Source organism: Plecotus auritus, assembly GCF_963455305.1.
Source record: "Plecotus auritus genome assembly, chromosome: 8".
Classification (NCBI taxonomy): Eukaryota; Metazoa; Chordata; class Mammalia; order Chiroptera; family Vespertilionidae; genus Plecotus; species Plecotus auritus.
Window position 1 is genome coordinate 161,862,464 of NC_137782.1, and position 24,125 is coordinate 161,886,588.

The 24,125-nt window shown below is 46.0% G+C and overlaps 1 protein-coding gene across 1 annotated transcript in view; it reads left to right on the forward strand.

Annotated features, from left to right (window-relative positions):
- ALK (ALK receptor tyrosine kinase) overlaps window positions 1-24,125 on the forward strand; it is a 612,725-nt gene that overhangs the window by 463,209 nt on the left and 125,391 nt on the right. The window contains exon 5 of the mRNA XM_080686359.1: window positions 3,263-3,390. Coding sequence (XP_080542485.1) covers window positions 3,263-3,390 — 128 coding nt within the window. The remainder of the gene's footprint in view (window positions 1-3,262; window positions 3,391-24,125) is intronic.

The window sequence follows — 24,125 nt, forward strand, 5'->3', positions numbered from 1 at the left end:
TGCCTTGTTCAAAGTCATCAGACAAATGAAGGACAGAGCCAGAACTGGAAGCGAAAGCTTCAGAAACACACTAGAAGATAATGGATGGTTACAGGCTATCCATACAGCTTTTCTGGCTTCCTAAAGTCCAGGTGGACTCCCACACTGTCAAATTGATTGATTGAAGCATCATTGCTAAGATGTTCTCAAATCCCCAGCACATGGATATGGCTGCACGCTTGTTTCTAGGTCAGAACAGAGAACTTCCTCCTACGAACACCAGCTAAAGATGAAAATAAGACCCTAATGAGCGAGTTTCGTGAGCACTAGAATATAAGTAAAGAAAATGGAGGCAGGCAGAAGAGAGAGCTTGGATTTGTTTTTCATGGGATTTTTGGCTCTCTCTTAAGCAAATCTGACCCTAGGTATAAGCTTGCCCTTTCCTGGTCCCAACTTCCCTGGTTATAAAATACATGTTTGGCAACTGCTCTGAAAGTTATTAAAGTTGCAGCAGTAAACTATGGGAGACCAGAGAATTTCAGACAAAAGTTATTGCATCAGTAACTCAGAAACTAATTCCTAAAACTCTTGACACATTTATCCAGAGGGCTAGTGCCAATATAGAACTGGAAATCATTGTCAAGAGCCCCTGTGTACCTGGAATTAAAATCCATCATTGCTCAGAGCAGGGAGCGACAATTCTTGGCAGAATCTGAATAGTCATGCCTTTCACCATCATCTTTCCTCAAAAATAAGTCCCTTTATTTTTCAGAAGAGCAAGAAAATTTCTAATTTTTTGTTTGTTTTCATAAGAACCCCTCTTTACATTTTCTTTTCAAATACTTCTTTCTTTGACAGCCCCACATTTAAACCAAGAGGCCTCCTTGTCCTTATTCAATTACACTGGTTTTATTTTGGATAGAAAACCTGCTGGGTACAGTAACAGAGAACAAACTTTACAACAGCAATAATCCCTTCTACAGCCTCTATTGTGGGGAAACAATACACTTTATTAAATGGTTGAGGCATTGGCTCCAGTGATCTGAATTAACTACAGAAGAGTATAGTATGCTAACAAAACTACCCTCTTCACTCAGCAGACTCCCAATGCATGCTGAGCAACAGGGCAGGGACCAGAGACTCAAAACTGCTATCCTGGAGGCCCACTGAAGGACCAGTGATTGCCTCAGGCAACACCTCTGTCAGGGAAAGTTAGCAAAGATGGAAATGGACTCGCTGTTGGAGGACTGACAATATGCCTCCGAGTTTTAAATGTCCGTGCACCTTGACCCAGGCTCCGTGTCCCAAGGCAGTAGCTACAGAAGTACACAGGGCTGCCTTCAGCGTGGTGTAAAAAGGAAAAATGAGGAGCAGTGCACAAATCATTAAAAATGTAATCATTGAACTGATTCTGTAATCTATATTTATTGTCTCATAATAATAAAACATGCTGAGACATGCCATTGAGTGGCAGGGTGCAGCCACAGAGCATGTGCCGTGTGCTCTCATTTATTTAGAATTATAGCTGAAAGGCTGTTCACTGAGGTGTTGACAGTGGTTATCTCTGAATAATGACTTCGAGGTGACTTTTCTTTATCCACTTTCCTGAATTGTTGGATTTTTTAACATTTTTCATAATAAGCATCACTTCATACTTGTGGGGGGAGGATGCTTTAAAATGTTTTAAAACAAAAAGCTAGTCTTTCCCTGAATTCCTTAGCACTTGCACTGCTATACCTAAGCCCAACGTAGTGGTCAGTCCATAGAAAACACTGTGATGAGTTCATGCGTGTACGGAGTCCCTTGTTATCTGCAGGTGTATGTTCCAAGTGGGTGTCCGAAATCACGGATAGTACTAAACCTTATATACTGTTTTTTTCTGTACATCCCCATGATACAGTTTAATTTATAAATTAGGCACAGTAAGAGATCAACAACAATAACATAATAAAAATAGAATAATTATAACAATATGGTGTAATAACAGTTATCTGAATGGCTTTGGGGCTGTTACTAAGGGTGACTTGAGCACAGCACTGCGATACCATGACAGTCGGTCTGACAACCAAGATGGCTGCCCAGTGACAAATGGGAGGGTAGTATACACAGCATGGATATGCTTCACAAAAGGATGATGCACATCCTGGGTGGACAGAGCAGGCCAGGGCGAGATTTCATCAAGCTACTCAGAACAACACACAATTTAAAACTTATGCATTGTTTATTTCTGGAATTTTCCATTTCATATTGGTAACTGTTACTACAGAAAGCAAAACCATGGATAAGGGCAGATTGCTGCATACATATAGCAAAACTCATCAATTTACACATTTTAAGCCATCAAATTATACATTTTTAGTACATGCACTCTATTGTATGTCAATTACACCTCAATAAAATTATTTTTTAAAAGGAAAGAAAATATGAACTAGTCCATATAATTTCCATTCTCCACATAAATTGTCAAAATAGCTATATATTTCTTTAAGAACCTGAATCATTGTTGGGAAGCAAATTTGATGTTCCAATCAGTGACAGAGGCTGTTCCCAGAGGTTAATCGCCTGAGTGAGGTGTGAAAATGTTCATTTAGCAGATTCTCTGTTACCCCACCGTGGCAGTGTCCTTGGTTACAGATGGATGCAGAGCTCGCCGTTTGACCCGCTTTTGTCTTTTTCTCTTTGCACCTTTTTGCAGAGTCCACGTCAATCTTCGGTACCTTTACCCCAAAATATATGCTTCGGTGCACTTTAATTTTCCTGCAGTAAATAAGTAGCTCTTGCAAGTTTCCCTTAAGTAACTATATAGCAAACCTGAGGATTCTGAGACTTTGGGATCATATAAAATTCTGAAAACCAAGCATTCTTTCCAGAGATAATTATGAATAGACAGATAAATGTTTTAAAGGCTGTTCCTTCACTCTGCTGCCAGGTTTTCTCAAGTATATATACTCTTTTCCTGTAAGACCAGCTACTGAAATATCTCACAGGTCTGTAACTGCCTAAAGAGAATATGGCAAAAAAAAAACAACAACACAAAAACCGCCAGTGGCCACAGTGGGTTTGGAAATTGGGTCTCTGAGTTAACTGGACAAGACAGGAACAAATGTCCGTGTGCTGCTCTCAGGGCCTCTCTCCTGCAAGCCACGCAGAGCTCCATCTCTTGTTGGCAATGCCCTTGGAGAGTGTGGGCCCTGACGCCACTGCAGGGCAGGCCCTCTCTGCAGGTTAGGCCTGCTTCTCATCACTATTTTCTGTGCTTCTCCCTCGCTTTCTATGCCACCAGCTGGACAGTGCTGCAGGGAAGAATTGGGCGCCCAGAGAACCCGTTCCGAGTGGCCCTGGAGTACATCTCAAGTGGAAACCGAAGCTTGTCCGCAGTGGACTTCTTTGCCCTGAAGAACTGCAGTGAAGGTAACTGAGTCTGGCTTGCCCCTTCACTCCTCCATAGCTTGTTGTCTAAATGTGTCAGTAACCGCCACCATGATGAGCTGGGAATGTATGCACTTATCTAGAAAAGTCTACAGTGCTTAGGGCTGATTCTGAACATCATCAAGTGCTTCACAGCCCAGATGGTCGGTTTTCAAAGATCTAATATAACATTATATCTGCCTAACTTAAAACTTCATCACACAGAATATAGTCTTCATTAGATAACATATTAGCTTCAATTCTCTGGCTGCGGAATGATTTCACCGTCTTACATTTTTTATGGTGGAAAATTTCAAATGTACACAAATGAATAGAATAATGCAACAGACCATCAGAAACCCTCCACCCAGTTTCAGTAATTACCCACATTCTGCCAGCTCTTCCAACTCCTCACCCCGCCAACTTGATAATGATTATTATACTTTGTTTTTCCTGAGGCAAAACTTATTACTAAGTATTTTTTAATGATTTGGTGTAAGCTATTATTTAGGGACAACATGGGAAATGGTTATATGTCAAATTTTTCACTTATTTTGTAAAAACCACTGGAGCATGGTCCCCTGTGTCATTGAATTCCTTTGGCTTAAGTCCCACCCTATGAATTTATTTCGAGATGGCATCTCTCTCCTGAAGCATAATTGATTGGGTTGGGTTTTCTTCTGCCTTTTTTACCAGGAAACTCTGAACTAAATCACAGTAATTCTATCTGTGTAGTTTTTGGTAAGTCTATTTCCCCCTCCCTCTACAGAATTTTTGATTTTGCATTCCTATTTTCAAGATTATATTTTATATGTATCTCTTTATTAGCTATTACCTCAATTCTGATTGGTAAGCAGAATAAAATGGATCTTAAGTAGATACAGGGTGCGGTAAAAGTAAGTTTATAGCAGTTTGCATGGAAAATAATAAAATAATTAATAAATAATAATACACAAATAAACTCTGTGTTTTGCATATCACAACTGTAAACCTTTTTGCCCTACCCTGTATATGAGGGTGATCTTCCCTTGATCTTCAGAAGGCCTAGAGTCATGATTATAAATGTCCTTTGTTGTTTCGCACATGCAGAGGGTACAGAGACAGGTATAGGAGAATCTTCGGGAGGAAGTTGATTTCATTACTGCTATTCTCCTGCTGGGTCTGCTCTGCCCAGAGGTACCCTGGGAGGGAGCTCTCACCTGTGCCAAGGAATGTGTGGTCTTAGAAGCCCAAGAATGATGTGTGGATAGGAAGGAAGCCCGTGGCACTCGCAGACCTAAAGTCTTCATTTAGACTGTTCATGAACAACCATGAAAGCCCTTAACATATGGCCATCTGTTGCACGTAGAGGCCCCGTGTTAAATCTCATGCCTCTTGGAGCTTGTGTGTGAAAGAGACTCCCTTGGGTGGGGAACTGACCTTCCAGCGCCTTGTGCTGCTGTGCCTCTTCACTCATTGCTTGTTTTGCAAGAACTTACAAAGTGTGTGCTTTTTTTTTTTCTTTAATCAAAACTGGTTTATGTGTGGGGACAGAAAAATCACCATAATATGATAGATTGACATTCAGTTCAAGTTGAAAGGGTGGTTAACCTGTGATGTGAGGCAATGTACAGGAAACATGCGGTTTGGGAGTAAGCCAGGAGCTTGCACAAATGTTTCCGCACTCACGAACTTGGGGATTTGTGAGTGCCTCTGGATATCATCAATCCTTGCAGATGTCAAGGTCCTGTGTACCGTCCAAAAGAGGCCAAAAGGGAGCTAGTTTACAGGAATATGACAGGGAGAGGGTATCATTTCCCAGAATTGGCCTAACCTTATTTGAGCAACATCAGGAGAAGGGAATAAGAGCCTACAAATCTCCAGGCTCAGCACAATTACTCCTGCAAAAAATTATTTGTACCTTTGACCAAGGATCTCACCCGGTCGTGCAGATTTTTTTCTTCCTTACTCTACAACTTGCTTTCACCTACAAAATTTTCCCTCTATAGTTCATGTTGCATTTATAGCAGGTCTGTTGTAGAGTTTAAAAGACCTGTTTCCTGTCTGCTTCTCTACTCTTATGAAACCAAGAGAGTTGACCTCTCTTACTTTCTCTAATGATCCATAAAGTATTTCCTCTGGCAGGACACATTCTTAGCAGAGGGAGAAAAGCAGTCTGCCTCTGGTTCTCTAGGGAAGGTGGATTGGTCAAGAGACGTAGGAAGATCCTAATGGTCCAGCTACCTTCCGTCAGAGGCTGCAGGTCCAAGAACAGATGGGCTCCATAGGGAAGCAGATGTTCTCTGCACTCCTTCTCTGGCTTGGACTCTTGTGGTCACCAAGGGGTGTGAAAGGGTCCGTGTGGATGTGTAAGGCAGAGAGCAGAGAAGAATATAGTAATCCCAGTGTTTCCTGAGAATTTCTAATTCTTTCTCCCATAGCAGAACAAATTCAGGCACACATTCAAGGCCTGTTTGATGTAGACAAATGTCTATGTTTTCTGAGGTCATTACTTTGGTTAGGTCATGAAGGCCAGGAGAGAAGTTGTATCTTTGAGAAGGGTGAACAGGGCTGGTGAAATGCTCACCAGGATTGTAGCTTTAAGATCTCCATTCTACTTTGTGCAAAAGCTGCTCCCCAAATGGCATCCCTGACTTACATTTAATTTACATCAGAGATATTGAATAGTTGCTCCATTTGTAGAAATTTCTCCCTCCAAACTAGTGTCAATGTACCTTTCTCACAAAGACCACAGTGCGAGCACTGAACTGGCTATCCTATTGAAGTCCCCTTTCCACCGCTTATTTGCCATAGACTAGCCATCTCTTCACATCAGAAGAGACATTAAAGGTCTCCCCCAGAATAGCATATTGATTGTTTTTTAATTTAGAGTAGGAATAACAATATGACAATAGTTTCCCAAAATTAACCTCCATCATAAGGGTCAGTGAGAAGATGGCTATGGAGGTGCATTGTAGCTTATGCCCTGAGTTCCCTGCCCTCTCTCGGCCTCACCTGGCCTGAAACCTTAAAAAACAGAGCTGTTCCCTCCATACTGCTCAGTTTCTTGTGGAGAAAATACTATTCACAAAAATAAATTACTCTTGTGACTCCTCCTGCAAAAGCCTTATGAAGTTAACACCAAGGGGGCGCTGACAGCCCCAACATTGCCAACCTGAGACTGGCACCGAAGTGGCTCCCCTGGGCTGGTCACTTCAAGGGATTGGGTCATCTCTGCAATAGTGGGATCTACTGCTTGGAAGTGAAAGCAAAGAGGAATCACAGCCACAGCCTCGTGTCCTCATTTAATTCTCAGTGTGCCCCCCAGGTGGAGGGTGAACTCTGTTTTCAAAACACTCTACTTCTTAACTCCCTCTTTCTAAAACTTCCTGCCCATAATTTATCTGTGGACTGTACTGTTTGGAAGATAAGTATTAAAATGATGATTTCATCCAGCCACTGAGATCTACTCACATTCCCCCAACACCTCCCCACGCTATGCCTTTGTCTGGCCATGGCACACGAAGCGTGCTCTCTCCCTTTGCCTTTCCTTCTGTCTTTCCAAGTCCTGAACTTCTTTCATACCTCAGCTCAAATGCCATCTTCTCCAAGCAGTCGCAGCTCACAATTACTTCTATTTTAGAACAGTTTACTTCTTACCAGAGTTACTTATGTGCCTCGCTCAATAGATGCTAAGTCCGTGGAATCAAAGACTGGATCTTCTTTTTTAATCTTTGCATTCAAACTACTAAAAAGTACCAGTGCTTTTCTCCTGGTCTGCACTGAGGAAAGATATTCCTGTTACAGAGTAGGAGAGAGATTGTGGCTTTGGAATAAGACAGAATGAGGGTGGAATCCCAGCTCCATCACTGACCACCCTCTGGAGCTCAGAAGAGTTTTTTAAAGTCTATGAGTTTCAATTTTTTCATCAGCAGATGGGGCTAATAATACATAATTATAGGTGTGTTGGGGAATTAAAACTGATATTGTGTGTAGAACCCCTGGCACAGAGCTTGACACAGTAAATACTATTGCCCTCTCTGTCCTGTGTCCCTGACTGAGCTGAATGTCCTCACTCTGGAACCAGGGCTGACTAATCCTGCACAACTACCCGGGTGTGCTTGCAGGCTCACTCCCAGATCTCACTTTCTGTCTGGGCTCTGTCCGAGCCGACGGGCCAGGGAAAGGTTACCACTTTCCCAGCAGAGTCTAACAGCCCAGATCCACGTTCTGATTTTGAAGGCAGCTGCAGAGTTCTCTTCCCTACTCCCTACAATCTATGCTTTTATCTCTAATAAAGTCATTTTTCTTTTGTGGCAGGGTACACAAAATTCATTGTGTAATGAAAAGGAATAGGACTTTTAATCCTGTGGGGATGGTTGGAGGCCAGAGAAGAGCCTAGAAGTCCTTCAACCTGCTTACCACATGGCCTTCCTCAGGCTGAGCTCAGGGTCTAAAACAGCAGGGCCATAGCTGGTGGAACAAGGAAAGGGTTTTGCCAGTTCCTCCTTTTCCTGCTAATGTTACTGCTGGTGGCAGAGAGTCTCTAACTTTGGGAGGGCTTATTCATAATCACTAATAAAGCCAATAAAAAGTGCTTAGGAATAATGATTGCTTGGGCAACTGTTTTAAATATCCAACTGCTGGAAATCACCCAGAAATGGGGGGCAGACACCAAGGTTTTTAAATATAAACAAACAAGGATCTAGTGTGCTGAGGTCATTGTACTCCCACAAGAAAATTACTTTCAAATTACATCTACATAAAAGGAATAATTGAAAAGATTAATCACATTGAAATAATTGGTCTATTTTACAAGTAATTTGGAGCAATATTCAGTCATTGACATCAATGTCTAGTGGTAAAATAGTAATGAATTTCATCCTCTAATGTATTTATTTTATTAATGGTGCTAAATGGTGTTGTTACTGCTTATAAATATTTCATAACTTTTAATTCATCAAATGTTCAAATAATTTCTAAAAGCATTTATTAGCTTTAAGTAACTCTTAGTATTCAATATGCGATTGACACACTGCGGGGTAATTTTAAAAATTATTGTTTTGGGTAATGGGAATCTCTCTGAATGTGGAAGATTAAACCCCAGTTATTAATGAGACCAGAACTCTCGCTGGTGATGAATGAGGGGCTTGGTGAAGCTGTGTTCCCTCTGTAGGTCTCTAAGGCCCCTCTTACAGCCATTCCTTCAAATCTGTGGCTATGAGAAGAGCAAGGTGGACCAAGATAAATTCTTTCCAGAGATGATAAGAGAAATGTCAGTTTAGACATTGGTTTCAATCCACTACCTCTCCCACACCCTCTTCATGTTTCTGAAGCTGACGGCAGAATTCATACATCCCAACCTCACCTCCTGTCTCTATTTCTTTCATTCTTTGATGGAGGCCTTAATGAGTGAAATGGGCAAAAAGATGCAACAGATGGACAGTGGAAGGAGAACAGAATTTCCGTAAGGAAAGCATGGGTTTGAATCCTACCTCAGTTGCTTGGGTGCTACGTGTCCATTACACCTCAGCTCCAGGTGTGGGGAGGTCTGTCCAGGGGTCTGGGCAGAGCAGAACTAAAATGTCTCCCAGCTCTTCAGATAAAAGTTTAGTACTATTTACTATAGTATTAAATAACTCATGGATGAAATGAAGACAGTGGTACCCACCCTGGTCTGTGTGAGTTAAGTATGATAGTGTGACATGGTGTCTGCAGCCTAGTAGGAAATCAGCCAGGGTTAGTTCTGCCCCTTCTTGAGTCACCCAGTGGCCTTGCGACTCCTAACTGACCATGGTTCAAACAACTGATATGAGTCATCAAGAAACACTGGGTTAGCAGTAAATTGCTCAACTCAGGGGCTTGGTGAGGCTTAAGGATGTTCCCTGGAGGAGGGATGGTGAGTCTGCTCTCGGTGTTCTGCCCCACAGGTCTGAGACCAGGCTGCCTCCAACACTTCAGCCACCCAGGAATTGGCCAAAGGAATTTGCTGTGGGCAAGTTAAGAGGGGCCAGGATCCAACCAGTGGATTAGGATCAAGTGGGGCCAGTGATTCTTATACCTCGAGGATACATAGTGGTGTTCTGGGAATGTGAAAACTCAGAGTCCACAGAGCTATGGTTTTACCAGAAGATTGGAGTGGAGGGACATTTTTATATGAAAACCAGCATGGTTATATATTTCACTTTAATGCAAACTACCCACAAATTTTAAGATAAAGCGTGGGCTTTAAAGACATCCTGTGCTCATAGTGATCCCCAGATTTTGGGAGGTGACTTCACCCCTCTCTGCCATTCGGGGTACATCAAAGGAGATGTTGGGGAAGCACCACTCCAGGAAGACAGAGGGACATGAGTGAGGGAAGGAGCCAGGCCTGGGATCGCCTGCTGGGAAGCTGAGCCAGAGGACAGGTATCCTCTCACTGCAAGAGACAGGTGAGTGGATGGTAGGCAGAGTCCCAAAGTGATACCAGAGACCAGCATTGGGGCCTAACCCACCAAATCAGGCAGAGAAGGGTTTAGTTCCTAAAACTGAGGTCAAGGTTAGGGCCAGACTAAGCAAATATTAGATTTTAAAGTCCCCTGTGCATTGGCCTACAGCTTCTTAAATTTTCCCGAGGACAGAATTGATCTCAGAGTTGGTTTGGTTTTGTTTTCCTATTTTGCTTGAAGGGGGATATCAGCAGATGTACTAAACTTTTATCTGAAGAGCTGGGAGACATTTTAGTTCTGCTCTGCCCAGACCCCTGGACAGACCTCCCCACACCTGGAGCTGTGGGAACCAAACATCGATGTCCTCCAGAGTGGAGGGCCATGCACAAGGGCTGAGGGAGCTGCTTGCTAGTTGACGGGCATAGGCTGGGAGGACAAGAGTGTACACTGATGGGTACTATGCTTTTTCTCCTTTACTAATGGTTATTTGAAGTTTTGGGCATTATCTGCCTTCTAGTTATGCTGCAAACACGGTTTTGTGGAACTTTAGTTGGCCTTTCCAGCTGTGATGTGTTGGGGAGGAAACACTGGGAGGCAGTTACGGGGCACCTGCCCAGAAGGCCCTGCAATCACAGCTTGGAAACCACAGGGCAATTGCTCCATGATCCCTCCTTCCCTCCCTTCTGGGATTCTCTGTGTGGCATTTGGGTAGATGTATAGACTTTTGGATGTTGCTGCTTTTGCTCTTTCATTTAGCTCTTAGCCAGCATTTTGTGTCTATAAAATGCTTACCAAACATTGACTAATTATCCCTTATTAATCATTCATACAACTGGTAGACCAGGGTCTTATCATTTCCTTCAAGAACAGGAATGTAATATCCTGTCTGGATCCCAAGTCACATGCAGGGGGGTGATGGGGCTATCATGGCAGCACTGGGATCCTCCCCAGCTCACAGGGGGCCTGGGCCGGAAGGTGGGCATGGGCTCCGTGAGACTACCTCCTCACTAGGATGCCTTTTTGCTCTAATGAACAGGAAGGACAAGCCACATCGCAGGCCAATGGCAGCTGAGAGGCAATAAGCTTTAATTAGAGGCTTCTTCCTGGAAATTCACATGGACATAATAAGTCTGTTGTCTTAAAAGGCCCAGAGAGATTGAATGCCTCAACTTTCTTTTGCTTTTATAAGCTTATCCTTTCAGTCATCTATGAAATGTGAATACAATGAAAATGTTGGCTCTGATCAGCTCACCAATGCTACAGGGACAGGCAGTCTGGGTCAGGAGACAGCCTCTCTGGAGGTGTATGGTTCAGAAGCCCACAGCAGGGCAAGTGAACGAGTTGTCCCAGTTGGGAACAGCAGTTGAATGACCTCCAGAGAGGGTCACTTTGGTTGGGAGGGCTGGGACTTAGTTCCCTACACTCCACTCCCCAAGATCAAGGAGACTGTGAGGAGCCTAAAGCCTCTGCCTATGGATTTGGGCTCTGAGTGTGTAAAGCTGGGGTGAGACATTCCTAGGATTACATTATTTGGATTAGAACAGAAAGCAGAAAATTATAAGGAGAGATGGACTCTATTTGCCTTTTTATCATACCATCTTTCTTTCTTGTTAGTGCACAGACACAAACTCTTACATGCTGGCTTTCACACACTCTCTCCCTAATATGTATGCATACTAACGTTAGAGGACTGTCCTGTCCATTTGCTGCCATCTTCCCTCTGGCATGGCCCCTTTGCCCATTTCTCTCTCCACTCTAACCTGTGGCTGTATGTATTGCCAACGCATTTACTCAATTCACAGAGTTATAGCAGTTGTTTACTCTGTGTGATAAATAAATAAAGGCATACCCATCATTTCCCTTCTCAAATGTTTGTGACCAGCCTCTCATGACCAGCCTCTCCCTACATCACAGCATGAGAGTATCTCCCAGTGTTGAGTCTCAGTGTCTTCCTGATAGGGGCCCAGAGGTGGCCTAGATGGTGTGGGCAGACCTGCAGAGGACTTGTGGATGGAGTGGGAGCGATCCGTATGGACTAGATGACCTGCAGACAGGACTCACAGGGTTGGCCTGATGACCAGAGACCATGAGGGAGTGGTTCTGCAGGGGCCAGAATGGATAGCTCTTATCAGGTGGCATGGAAGCCTCCCATGTTTCTCACTCCACAGAGGAATGGGAAGGAGAATGGAAAAGAAAGAATTCTGAACCATCAGATTCTGGGGTGCTCTCTATCCACAAACTCTTGGCTGCCCCCTCTACTATCCTGATCTATTGAAGAGCCCAGAGCTCACCCAGGGACACATGTCATTTTGCTTGCAAGTCCCCTCAATCTTTCTGGTCTTTCCCTCCTTCCCCCACCCCACCAGGCCAAGCCCCAGGAAGGAAATGCACAGACCTTGCTCCCCTAACAGGGCTCCTAACAGGCCCACCTTCTCTAATCATCTCCTGACCACTGCCCTGAGCCCCAGCTCTCCACCTTCATATTCTGAGGAAGAGAGTGGCAGGGATGCCTGAGTAGGGCTTCAGTTTCTTTGACAGTGAAAACTAGGACACGTGTAAAGATGATGGTTGGCTCTTTCCTCAAGGACAGTGTGTCCCTCAGAGAAAACTGGCAGGATTTCTATCAGCAGTTTCCTCTTAGTGCAAACGTGTTAGAGCTCCCAGCTTCCCTGAGCACGGACATGAAGCCCATGGCGAGCTGACCTCCTTAGTTGGCCCTTCCTCAGCTCAAGCCCTGCCCTCATCTCAGAGATGCCTCCACACTTCTAGCTGCACCATTTCCTTTCCCAGGAGGGCATGAAGAGACATTCCTGAAAGCAAAGCTTGTCGGCCCTCCTGGGTATTATTGTTACCCACGCTGGGCATTTTTTTTTCCTGGTCTGAATACACCAGGTGTCTGTGATGGAGGTTGGGAAGCTATCTGAGACATATGTATCTGGAGAGAAAGCCTCCCTTTAATCAATCTGTGATCATGAAAGACTCCAGTTCAATGTAGAACACTAACTCAGTAACGTTTAGATTTTTCCCATTTCAATTGTTTATAGCCCATAATAATGAGGGATTATGAGATTGAGTGACATATTTAAGAACTTAGACTTATTTCAGTGGGACCATTAGAGTTTCATAATCTCACTCCCAAAATGAGAGGAAGAGGAAGAAGAAGGTCCCATATATGAGAGAGTCCAAAATCGTGCCAGAGTTACCTCAGTTTCCAGCTAAGGTATTATAGTCTCCTAATGCTCTTCACAAAGAGATTGCAATCTGGTGTCCTCCATACATTCTTTTTTTAAAAATATACATATATATTTTATTGATTTTTTACAGAGAGGAAGGGAGAGGGACAGAGAGTTAGAAACATCAATGAGAGAGAAACATCGATCAGCTGCCTCCTGCACACCCCCTACTGGGGATGTGCCCGCAACCAAGGTACATGCCCTTGACCGGAATCAAACCCGGGACCCTTGAGTCCTCAGGCCGACGCTCTATCCACTGAGCCAAACCAGTTAGGGCCTCCATACATTCTTAATAACTTTTCTGAAGAGATGACTGAGTCTGAATTGTTGACTCAGATTGTACCAGCTTTCCAAGAATTTTGCTTTCAGAGGTGGAAATGATGAAGAATTATTAATTTTAATTATTTTTAATGTGTCCTTTCCTGAGGTCCCTGGACTTGTGTACAAAAATGAAAAGACACAATTTCCTCAGAAAAAAATAGACTAAGTAGCCTGTATGTAGGCGAAGCCAACTACAATCTAGACAACCGTGTAGACCTGCACCTTAGATCCAGAGGTGATGGTAGTACATGAGCTAATAGACCTAGAATACACGTCCTGGTGGAAGTGACGGCTTCATGAGGATGTGAGTCAAGGCCAGATGACTTCCACCTTCACTTTCAAGTCAAGAGACCAACCTCTTTGGGGCTGAGTGGTGTGAGCTCAAAGAGGCACTGCTTGGTGGAAAAGGCCATGCCTCCAGTTGCCTGGATATGTTGTTTTCTAAGAAATAGCCCAGCAGCAATGGATGAAGGCCCCCTAGGAAGAAGAAAGCCAAAGTGTGGTCTCTACTCCCAGAGGAGAGATATTCCTGAGATCCACTGGCTTGTTGTTAGTACACGCACCAGGCTCTGCCTGAGAAGAGAGCCTTGCGACCCCACGCTCTAAGAAAAACTTCTAGACAGCCAGTATGAAAGGGAAACTTAGGCTAACCCACTTCTACTGGGGACCTTGTAGAGAAGAAGAGGCAGGTGCAAAGGAAAGGAAGGGGGAGAACAGGGTTTTGTTTGCTTGGGGGGGTGTTCATCTCCTGTTTGCTGGCACTGTGGTAGGTCGGTCCTGGACAATATAAATATGAAGGCAACTAAGCTAAGTCTCCTGGTCTTAAAGAACTCAGTCTAGTGAGTAAGACAGACATGGAAGGAGGTGATTAAAGCACAGTGCGGCAAATACAGCTAAAGGTGTTTCCCAGCACTGTGGAAATACGAAGTATTTCATCTCATGAGACCATCCAGTTCCACGAGGCCTCCTAACACTCCTTCCTCCCCCAGTAGAACTGACCCATTTCCTTTGCTGTGCACACACCCCTCCTATTAGTCTTTCCACACCTCATTGCACATCAGACACTCATCTCCTTCTAAAATACTGTCAACTCCTTGCATACAAGGATCATATTTTATTCAAATTTTATTCATGTTTAGCACCACAACTTACCCATCTTTAGCATAGAGAATAGTGATGTACAATATTGTATGTCAGATTATTGGGTACTAGTAAGTGTTTATTGGAAGGGAGGGAGGGAGGGAGGGAGGAGGGAAGGGAGGAAATAAGGAAGAGAGGGAAGGAGGAAAGGAAGGAAAGAAGGGAGGCAGGGAAGGGGATAAGGAAAGGAAGAAGAGGGGACATGAATTTCTTAAACCTCTAGCACTTATTTCCATAACCTCCTGTCATTCCGCATTTGGCCTCCTTCCAATAGCTCCTTCTCCAGGACTTCCCCCAAGCCCCCCGCTATTCTTTTCTAATTCTTCTCCTCCCCATCCATCCCTCCCTCTCCCCTTTCATGCTTTCCTTCATCATTTTCTTCTCTAATTTTCCATTACTTTAGTGGGGTCAGAGGTCTGATATGGATCATGAAAAACAATGAAGTGAGGAAAGAATGAGCCAAATATAATTTTTTTCAAAGGCAACCTGTCTTCGTAGCTTTAGATCAATGAGGAGCAAAGAAGAACTGGGCCCAGTGCCTCCACAGCCTTACTCTTTGGGGTTGGTGGCTGTAGACAGGGCGCAGTCTCCAAAGATTGTGTGGCCAGTCTGCTTTAAGAATTTCCAGCCCAAAGCAAGAGTCATGGAAACCCCCTGCTCTGCTCATAAGGACATCACATGGCAGAGCCCAGAGGAATCACCTAGCCCAGCCTCCTCACATTACAGCTTTGGAAACCCAGGCACCAGTGAAATTCAGTGACTTACCCAAGGTCACACCGCAAGTCACAGCTGAGCCCAGTCCAGAACCCTGGTCTCCTGACAACTAGTCCAGTGTTTTTCTCACTGTGATGCATTGCCTCTCACTCCGGTGATACATTTCCTACATGCCAGGATTGATGCGGCCTACGCGCGCGCGCACACACACAGGGAGTCATTCTTCCTGCTGAGAAATGCATCCAGTTATGGGGAGGAAGGTGACAGCTGTTTAATGGCAGCTCTGTGGGATGGTTCTGGACTTGGAATGTGCAGTATTATCTCCCGCTAATGCGTTAGAGGAGACACAGGGAAACAGAATGCAATTATCCAAATGGCTGTTTTTCCCGGATACTAAAACGAATTCTCCCGCCCTGGTGAATAATGCTGAGGGGTCTTTAACAATCAGTTTATGCCCCGTCTGAAAGCTGTCACCACTCCTAATGGCATGGGGACCAGTTTTGTCAATCAGGGGTATCGATTTAAGACTGCCTGCGAGATCAGCCTGCAGGTTCATCAGTTTCCTGAGGCTCTGGAGAGAGTCTCCCCAACAAGGAGCATCCGGGGAGACTGCTGCTCAGCCTGGCAGCATGGCCTCTGGGAGCCTCCCTCCAAATGGCCATTCTTCTCTACTTCTCTTTGTCTTTCCGCACTCCTGGCAGCCTGTTGGTTCCAGGCCCCAATGACAGGGGTGCACAGGGAGTGGATTTGAAGAACACTCTATTCTTAGAAAAACCCAGAGCAAGTGGGCTTCCTACCACCCCCTTTAAGCAAACATCATGTACAAGCACCTATACTATAAAGCACATAAATTAAGTATAATTAATTCATCTCATCCACCTAGAAATGACTTCTCCTCTAAACGTCTGCAGGCTTTTATTTTCGCCACCATTATGGTACTTACGTTTTACCACAGTTCCTAGTTATTTGTGCTCTTGTCACACCTGCCCTAAGATTGCTAGTCTTTGGGGATAAGAATCAATGAATCATCTCTGTATTTCTGCAGCACCTGACGCCTACCACAGAATCATATACAGGGAAGATGCCCAAAGAGCAGAATCTTAACATGAAGTAACTGACAAAATCATGTTTAGTACAGGGCTTTTGGAAAAGGTATCCATTGTGTGCAGGGGTGAGCCTTTTGTAGGAAGCCCTGGGTAATGTGTGCCCTTTGTACTTCCTGCTGCCCAAAGGCCAGTGGCTACACAGGGGCTAGACCCCTGATGGGAGACGACTGGCTAGCCAAGGTCAAGTGACTCAAGACAGCATGCAAACTCTGCAGAGGCTCCTTTACAGAAAGAAAGGAAACAGAGCCACCTCTGGCTGTCGTGGCACCTGGGGCCCAGAAAGCTTGCTCTTGGCTATGCAGACCCTTTCCCATCAGGGAGGGTCTGTGGACGCAGAGGGCCAAGGTCATCTGAGCTAAGCTGGGAAAACCACAGAATCTGGCCAGGCTTTCAGACCATGGGCACTCAGTGCCCTGGATATAAGAAGGGAGTTGAAATACACATCTTCCTCACACTGATGAGGAAGCATTTGGACAAAGTCTGCAAAGACATGGGCACCACCCAAGGGCCACGCTGCGTGAACTCTGGGTTAGGTAAAGTTCTCTCCGAGATGGAAAAGGAAGTGCGAAGGCAGTGAGACCACCCAACCAGCCCTCCGCTCAGGATGTTTTCAGTCTGGGGATGAGCTGGGTGTCGCTGGCGGCCTTCTGGGAGGTGAGCTGGCTGGCGCAGCTCACTAATGATCCGCTGAGAGCCTCTATGAATTGAGTCTCTGGAAGTCCAACTAGAGTGTATTGATCCCGAAGTCACCCTCAAGTGGAACAGCCATAAATTACCAGTCAGCTTTTATTACGTGAGAGACTTTCACATTCTAAGAGTTTGACTTTCTCCCTTTTATTATCCTAATGAAATACCATGACTTGACCTAACTCACCACAAGAAAGCGTCTGGGGGAAAGGGAGGAGGATTTCTGGGCTAATTGCCTACCTTCCTCACTGAGAAGGAGCTCACCTGCCAGGAGCCTTGCTGTTTGGAACAATCTGGAAACTGAATGGCATCGCTCTGGTGAAATTCAAGGGGATGAAGTCTGGAATTTGGGTGCAGAGGAGCACAGGGCCAGCCCAAACAGTCTCTTCTTCATGGGATGGGAACCGGCTGCAGAACAAACCCTGATTTGCCGATCCAGGGAGATGCCAGTCCCAATTACTATGTGTACAGATAACCACAGGGGAAGGGCCCCTTTTCAGTTCTGTGTGGGTCATCCATGCTCCTACGTACACCTAGGATATTCCTCATTGTTTATCCCTTAGTTGGAAAAGACCTATGCCAGAACCATTTGTTTATCAATCCCCCCAACATTTATGAATCGCCTGCGAGTGTGTGCAGTGGGAAATTGCTGGTCCTCACAGAGCTTGTCTGGTAGAAAAGGAGGACATGTGACAACTAATCACAACTGAGCGAAGCATCACGGAGGGGCAAGATGGGGAAGTGAACGAGCAGGTGATCCCAAGTGGGAGATGGCGCCGGCACCCCCTCTCAGCCTCATGCAGTTTATTTTGTGGGGATGAAGCCGAGAAGCTGCACAGAAAGGTGGGTACCCACGGGCAGAGTAAATCCACATTCGAGTGGAACCAGTGAACAATCAGCTTGCCTGACGCTTGAGCAAACTCAAGATTGAAACAGTCCCCCCGGAGCCCTGGGAAGAATTTGCTGTCAGCCCAATTGCTTCCTGGGGGCCGTCTGCCGGAGACTTTTCTTCTTACGTGGAGACAAACAAGACCAAGAGCCCTAAACAGGAGCGGGCTGACTCCCCGACATTCTGCACGAGGCTCAACTACTTATCTGAGTTGGGTGTTTTCTTTATTTTTCACCTTAGACCAGAACATTTATTTAAAATTATAGAACTTGATCAGTCCTATCCATCACCAGAGATTTAAATTTTCAAATAAATAAGATAAAATATCTTATGAGGAAATTATTGCTTATTTCAAAGAATAGTGCCTATCTCAGAACAGTTATTCTTTTCTTTTGCAACATTGTGGGTTTCCTTGTATAAATAATTCATGAGGTAACAAAAACTTCAGAGGTGCCCTGGCAAACTCAGTGTCATATTGGTTAGGAACTCTGGCTCTGGAGTCGATGTTCTAGGCTCAAGTCTCCATTAGACGGTTTACCAGGAGTCTGAACTTGGCCGTCCTTTGCTTCTCTTAGTCTCAACTTATCTGTAAAATAGTGATAATGTTGGCATCTGTCTCATAGAGATGCCATGTGGAGTAAATAAGAGATTGTATATTTTGTGATTATCATAGTGATTAGTACATAGGGAGATTTGGTAACTGGTAACTACTCTTTTTAAGGGCCTGGGAAGGGCCAAGCCACTAGGATGTCATTAAGCATTTCAGAAATTGAGGGAAGAGTTTCTGAGATATACCCTTCCAAGGGTCCTCAAACTACAGCCCGCGGGCCACATGCAGCCCGCCGAGGACATTTATCCGGCCCGCCGGGTGCCGCTGCCTGAACTTGCTTAGCAGCCGACTCGTCCCGGGCCCGCAGTGCGCATAGGAATTTGTTCATAGTTTTTTTTAAAAACTATAGTCCGGCCCTCCAACGGTCTGAGGGACAGTGAGGTGGCCCCCTGTTTAAAAAGTTTGGGACCCCTGCTGACCATCATATACAAGAAGAAAACTTTCCACCCACCCCAACAGGAAGGCCTTGCTAAGGCAGCCTGCAGATTCTAAAGGGGATCGCTAACATGAAAACATACCAGGTCAAATCCCAGCTGGAACTTGGCACTTGACATGAGAGACCTTGAACATTCCAAATGCCAGGGAGGCCGATGGTGTCACATCACCCACCTGTGACCTGGAGGACAGAACGTGAGTGAATCTGGCCATGGTATGACCCTAAATAGCGCAGGCATTGTCCCTGGATGTTTGTCAAGACTGCTGTGACATCAGAAATAATATACCTGGCCTTCCTAGAAGCTAGAAGCAATGTTACGTACTGTGTGGAGGGAGAGACCGCTCCCCCTGGGAGAGTCCCAGAAGCCTTGGATGTAGCACAGTGTGAGTGGGGCCTTGCCGGTGAAACTTGACAGAGCGAGAAAGGGTGATGCTAGAGCAGAGACAGTGGGGACGGTGGTGAGGAGGGGATAAGGACACAGCGCTAACTAACACAGCAGTGCCACCATTGGTCAGTACTGACCCACATCCAGATCTGGCCACGAACCAAAATGCAATAAGTACACTAGATGGGGTATCTCACACTCCTCAGCATAGCCCATGCAGTAGCCATTATCCCAGTTTTAGATGAGAGAACCTAAGAAGCAGGGGCTTTCATTAGAACTAAAGTGTAAAAACAACGTTGAGAGGCCAGGCCTGGCTGCATCTTTTCATTCAATTTGATGGAGAAAAAGCTTGGGGCTTGCTTAGTGAACTGTGAGTGATGTGGGGTGGCTAAAGGTCCAGAGGGTGGGATTGGGACTTTTTGAGGAACGTTAGAGTGTCCAGGGTGGGTTACAAAAGGTGGGGAAGGCTTCAGGCACTAAGGTTTCAGCTCATACCCAGGTATTCTTCACCCTTGGCTGACCTTCTCCACCCCAGGCAGCCCGGAGTGAACAGCACCAGCAGCCACCTGGGAGCCCATGTTGTGTGCGGGCCCAGATGGCGCTCTTGATTTTCTTTCTTTATTTAGATGTCATCTTCAACATAGTTGAGTGACTCTTGCACCAGGGTGGGTCTGCTCAGTCTCCCATCCCAAAATCAGACAGAAGGGGTGGAGTGAGTTTGGGGTTTGTGAAGTTTACTTATTATTTCTTGATTCAGCCAACTCTGAGCAAGTAGCTTCTGATAAATTTCAGGACAGAGGCAGCCAAGTGCAGAGGGTAGAAGGGAATATTCACGTCTCACAATTAATACTTTAGTGAAAATGTTAGTTGATTTTCTAACATATTTTACCTGGAAATTCCCCCCCTAATTAAATCTGAAGTGGAAAAGCAATACAGCATAGAAGTAAGAGTGTGGGTTAATAGTCAGATTGCCTGAATTCAAATCCTGGTGCCACCCTTATTAGCTCGTGATGAGAAGGAGTTACCTGACCTCTCTGAGCCTCATTTCCTCAACTGCAAAAAGGCAGTTAATAATACTACCTCCTCTCAGGGTCATAAGAAGATAAACTGAGTGGATACTGTGAAGCCTCAGCATAGAACTGGGCACATGTTCAGTGCTCAGGAAAGGTTGGCTGCTGTTATTCTGCGGAACAGGCAGAAGCCTGGCTGCCCAGGTTTCATTGTGACTGAGGGGCCTGCAATTCCACCCCTTCAGCCTCTACCCACACTCCCATGCAGGCCTCTTGAGGTACCTCTGGGGTTCCTGGGCAGTGGCGATCCAGCAGATGTTTAACAACAGGCTCTCCAGAAAGGTAGAGAGGGAGCCCTGGTTTCTGCATTTGCTGGTCTCTGCCTTGTGAACACTCCCAACAATGACCCATTTTAAGCTACCACACTGAGGTCACTGTGTACAGACAGGAAGAGACGCAGGCACATGACTGGCTTCAGCACACCAATGGCCCTGGATCCCAGAATCAGGAACATCCCTCCCAGCTCTGGCTTTGTATGTCCTACCTCAGGGTAGCCCACACTTTGGAGGTAGGCCCTCCGCTCCTGATGGCAGGCAAGCATCAGGGAACAGGCAGAGTTCCGAGCAAGAACAGAGTTTGGAGAATTCGGAGTCTTGGTTTTATGCCTAATCCAGAAGGTAATGTGTCTGACAGTTCAGTGACTCTTAATTAGATGAGACTGAATGAACAGAACTGCTTCCTGTGGCCACAAGGCTTTCTCTCTGAGAGCAGCCACTGCATTACTGCCGGGCCCACTAGGCATCAGCCGCAGCTGAGGGACAGGGACGTGGTATAGTGGTCCGTATGGCAGAGACCTTCAAGGACGTGTGTGTGCGCGCGCGCGTAGGGGGAGCATAGGCCAGGATGGGCTGAGATCCTTGGATTTACAAACTCAGCAGTTACCCTCATGGAAGGTAATGGAGAACAAGATCATGTAGGAAAGCTCTGGACTGGGAGCGAAGGGGCCTGGGTTTTAGGCCCAGAACTGAGGCTTTGTTTCTTCTTCTGAAAATAGAATCATGATGCCGACCATGCCTTTTTCATAGGAATAGTGTAGGATCAAGTGAAATAATATCTGTGATCGCTCTTTCCAGGAGGAGAGAAGAAGTGGCAGAACACCCACAGGCTGGCCAAAGGCCTCTGAAACCAGTCAGCTGCTAGGGCAGGTGTCAGACACCCAGTCATGTCACCACCAAGAAAAGTGGGAGCATGGTGAGGGTCTCCATGGCCTGGGACTGGACCCGGAAAGCTGCAGGTGCCCCCTCTGTCCCTGTGTGAGGGAGCAGACAGCCTCTGAGTGTTAGCTTTCTCTATGTCTAAAATAGGGACAGTGAGCAGAAAGGGTGAAGAACAAGAGGAAGAGTTAGCGCGGTGCCCTGCACGGTCCTGCTCCGGATGGGCTGCTCCGCGCTTCCTGCTCAGATGAACAGCTGCCCCGACCCCAAATCCACACCGGGACCTTTCCACAGACCCCTTACAGACAGCACTGCCTCAGCTTTGAATTCTGAAGAAAGACACCTAACTGGCCCAGCTGGGCCTTTCGAGCAAGGCCACACACTGGGTTGTATCAGCCTTTTATTCAATAGTGAAAGGAGGGGCCACCAGCCAGGGCAGTGGACCCCTGCCTCCTGGATGTGGAGTTGTTTTGTGTCTAAATGAACCTCTCTTTTCAGCTGCCACCCCCTACCCTGATCGGTGCCGTGCCAATTGCCTCTGCATAATGCGCGATGATCTCCCCACTGCGATTCCTAATGGACTATTAAGCCCGTGTTGCCCATGAATCTCAGCCTACAGGCAGCAGTCACCAGCAAACAGTTTGAAATGACTTTCCTGGATGAGGCCACCAACAAAGAGAGGCCAAAACCCAGGCTGAGACCTACTGTCAAGACATCAGTCAGAATGAGGTCAAGAATGGAAGGACAGGCTGTGCCTCAGGCCAGGGAAACCACCGTGTCCTGGTAATTGGGACCCAGCATCCCCACAGAAGAAAGCCAACTCCACTGTCCCCTCCAAGCCAGTAGAGATGGCAGTCACCGCCCCTGTCATCAGGGGCCCTGAGAGTAGTGGAGCCAACATTCATCAGGCTTCGCCCAGTCGGGCCGCACTGAGAGCTGTATCACGGGCTCATTGCTCTTCACAAAGTCCTGATGAAGAAGGTTCTTACTACCCCCACCGCACACAGGGAAACTGAGTCTCAGTGAGGGGAAGCCACTTGCCTACGCTTACAGAGTGAGCATGTGAGGGACAGTCCAACTTCAGCAGCCTGGCTTCAGGGCTCAGCTCAGACCCCTGAGGAGGAGTTCCTAGTGAATTTGGGCCCCTTTCATGGAGCATCTCAGTCAAGAGAGCGTTGAATTGGGGTCTGTCCTGACAGAGGGAGCTGCACATAGAGGAACGCAGGCTGCCTTCAGACCTGCCTAGTCCTTCCTATGGGATCTGGACAAGAACCAAACCTCTCAGTGGCTTATCACTACCTCTCAGAATTATGGAAAAGACTAACCTCATGATGGTGTCAAAGTGCTTCAGAAATCATGACATTAACCATCTGAGCCATTGGTACTTGCTGTCACACCATGTGAATCCACAGTGTATGAAGAACGCTGGTCCTGCTACTGGCTAGCTCATTGAAATGTCCGAACTGGCTTTGTGACTTGGTACCTCTGAGCTTCAGTTTTTCAACTGTAGAGTGTCACCACTGATCCATGGTCACTTTCTCCCCTTACTTTCTGCTGACCTGATTGTCCAAGTTGTTGCAAAGGCCCAGTGAGCTGAGGCCCGTGGGTGCTCTGAGGACACACAGCTCACCATATGAATGGACAGCATTTATTATGACAAGGGCTGGCGCTCAGATGCCCTCCCCAGAGCTGCCAGCACTTTACAGACACAGCTTATACATTCTCATAAGCAGACCCAGATGGACCACCCTGGGGGACCATCTGGCTGAAAAGAGATGCCAAGTCAGCCTCGGAGAGATGGGGAGAGTCTGGTTCACTGGGGTGAGGGTAGAATCTTGCAACTAATGATTTCAGCACCCACCCAACCTGGCACAGACCATGCTGCCTCTGAGAGAAGAGAGTAGACTACCTCACCCCCAAATCTCCCCTTGTCTGAGGGGCCAGTTCATCAGCTCGCATCAAGTTTATGAGAAATTCTTCAAGGTGAAACAGAAAATCCCGACAGCCTTGCAGCCAAATCCAAGGGACAATCCCTGGACCAGCACCACCATATTTGCATAATCAGACATGCAGGTGATCAGGTTCTATCCGAGCTGCTGAGTGGGAAAGTCTGGGGTTTTAAGAAGCATAATTTTGATATATGCTAAAGTTTGAGGACCACTTTTTGGAGTAAATCCCAGTTACATCTGTGACTCAGGAAAGCACTCTGCAGATGTAGAAGGTTAGCTTTATGGCAGCTCATTTCCTAAGCAGTCATTATTCCCAGGGCTGGAGCCTGAAAGGCAGTAGAGGTGAATGTCCCCCTTGTTTTCTCTCCTACATTCCCCCTACTCTCCAAGTAGTCCTTGCATCATAGGCATGAATAGAACCATCAGTCAGATTTTTTATGTTTTTATATGTTTTTATAGATTTTTTTTTTTTTTAGAGAGAGAGAGGAAGGGAGAGGGAATAGAAAGATAGAAACATCAGTGAGAGACATTGATCAGCTGCCTCCTGTATGCCCCCTACTGGGGATCGAGCCCGAAACCTGGGCATGTGACCTGACTGGGAATGAAACCAGAGAACACTTGGTTCATGGGTCAA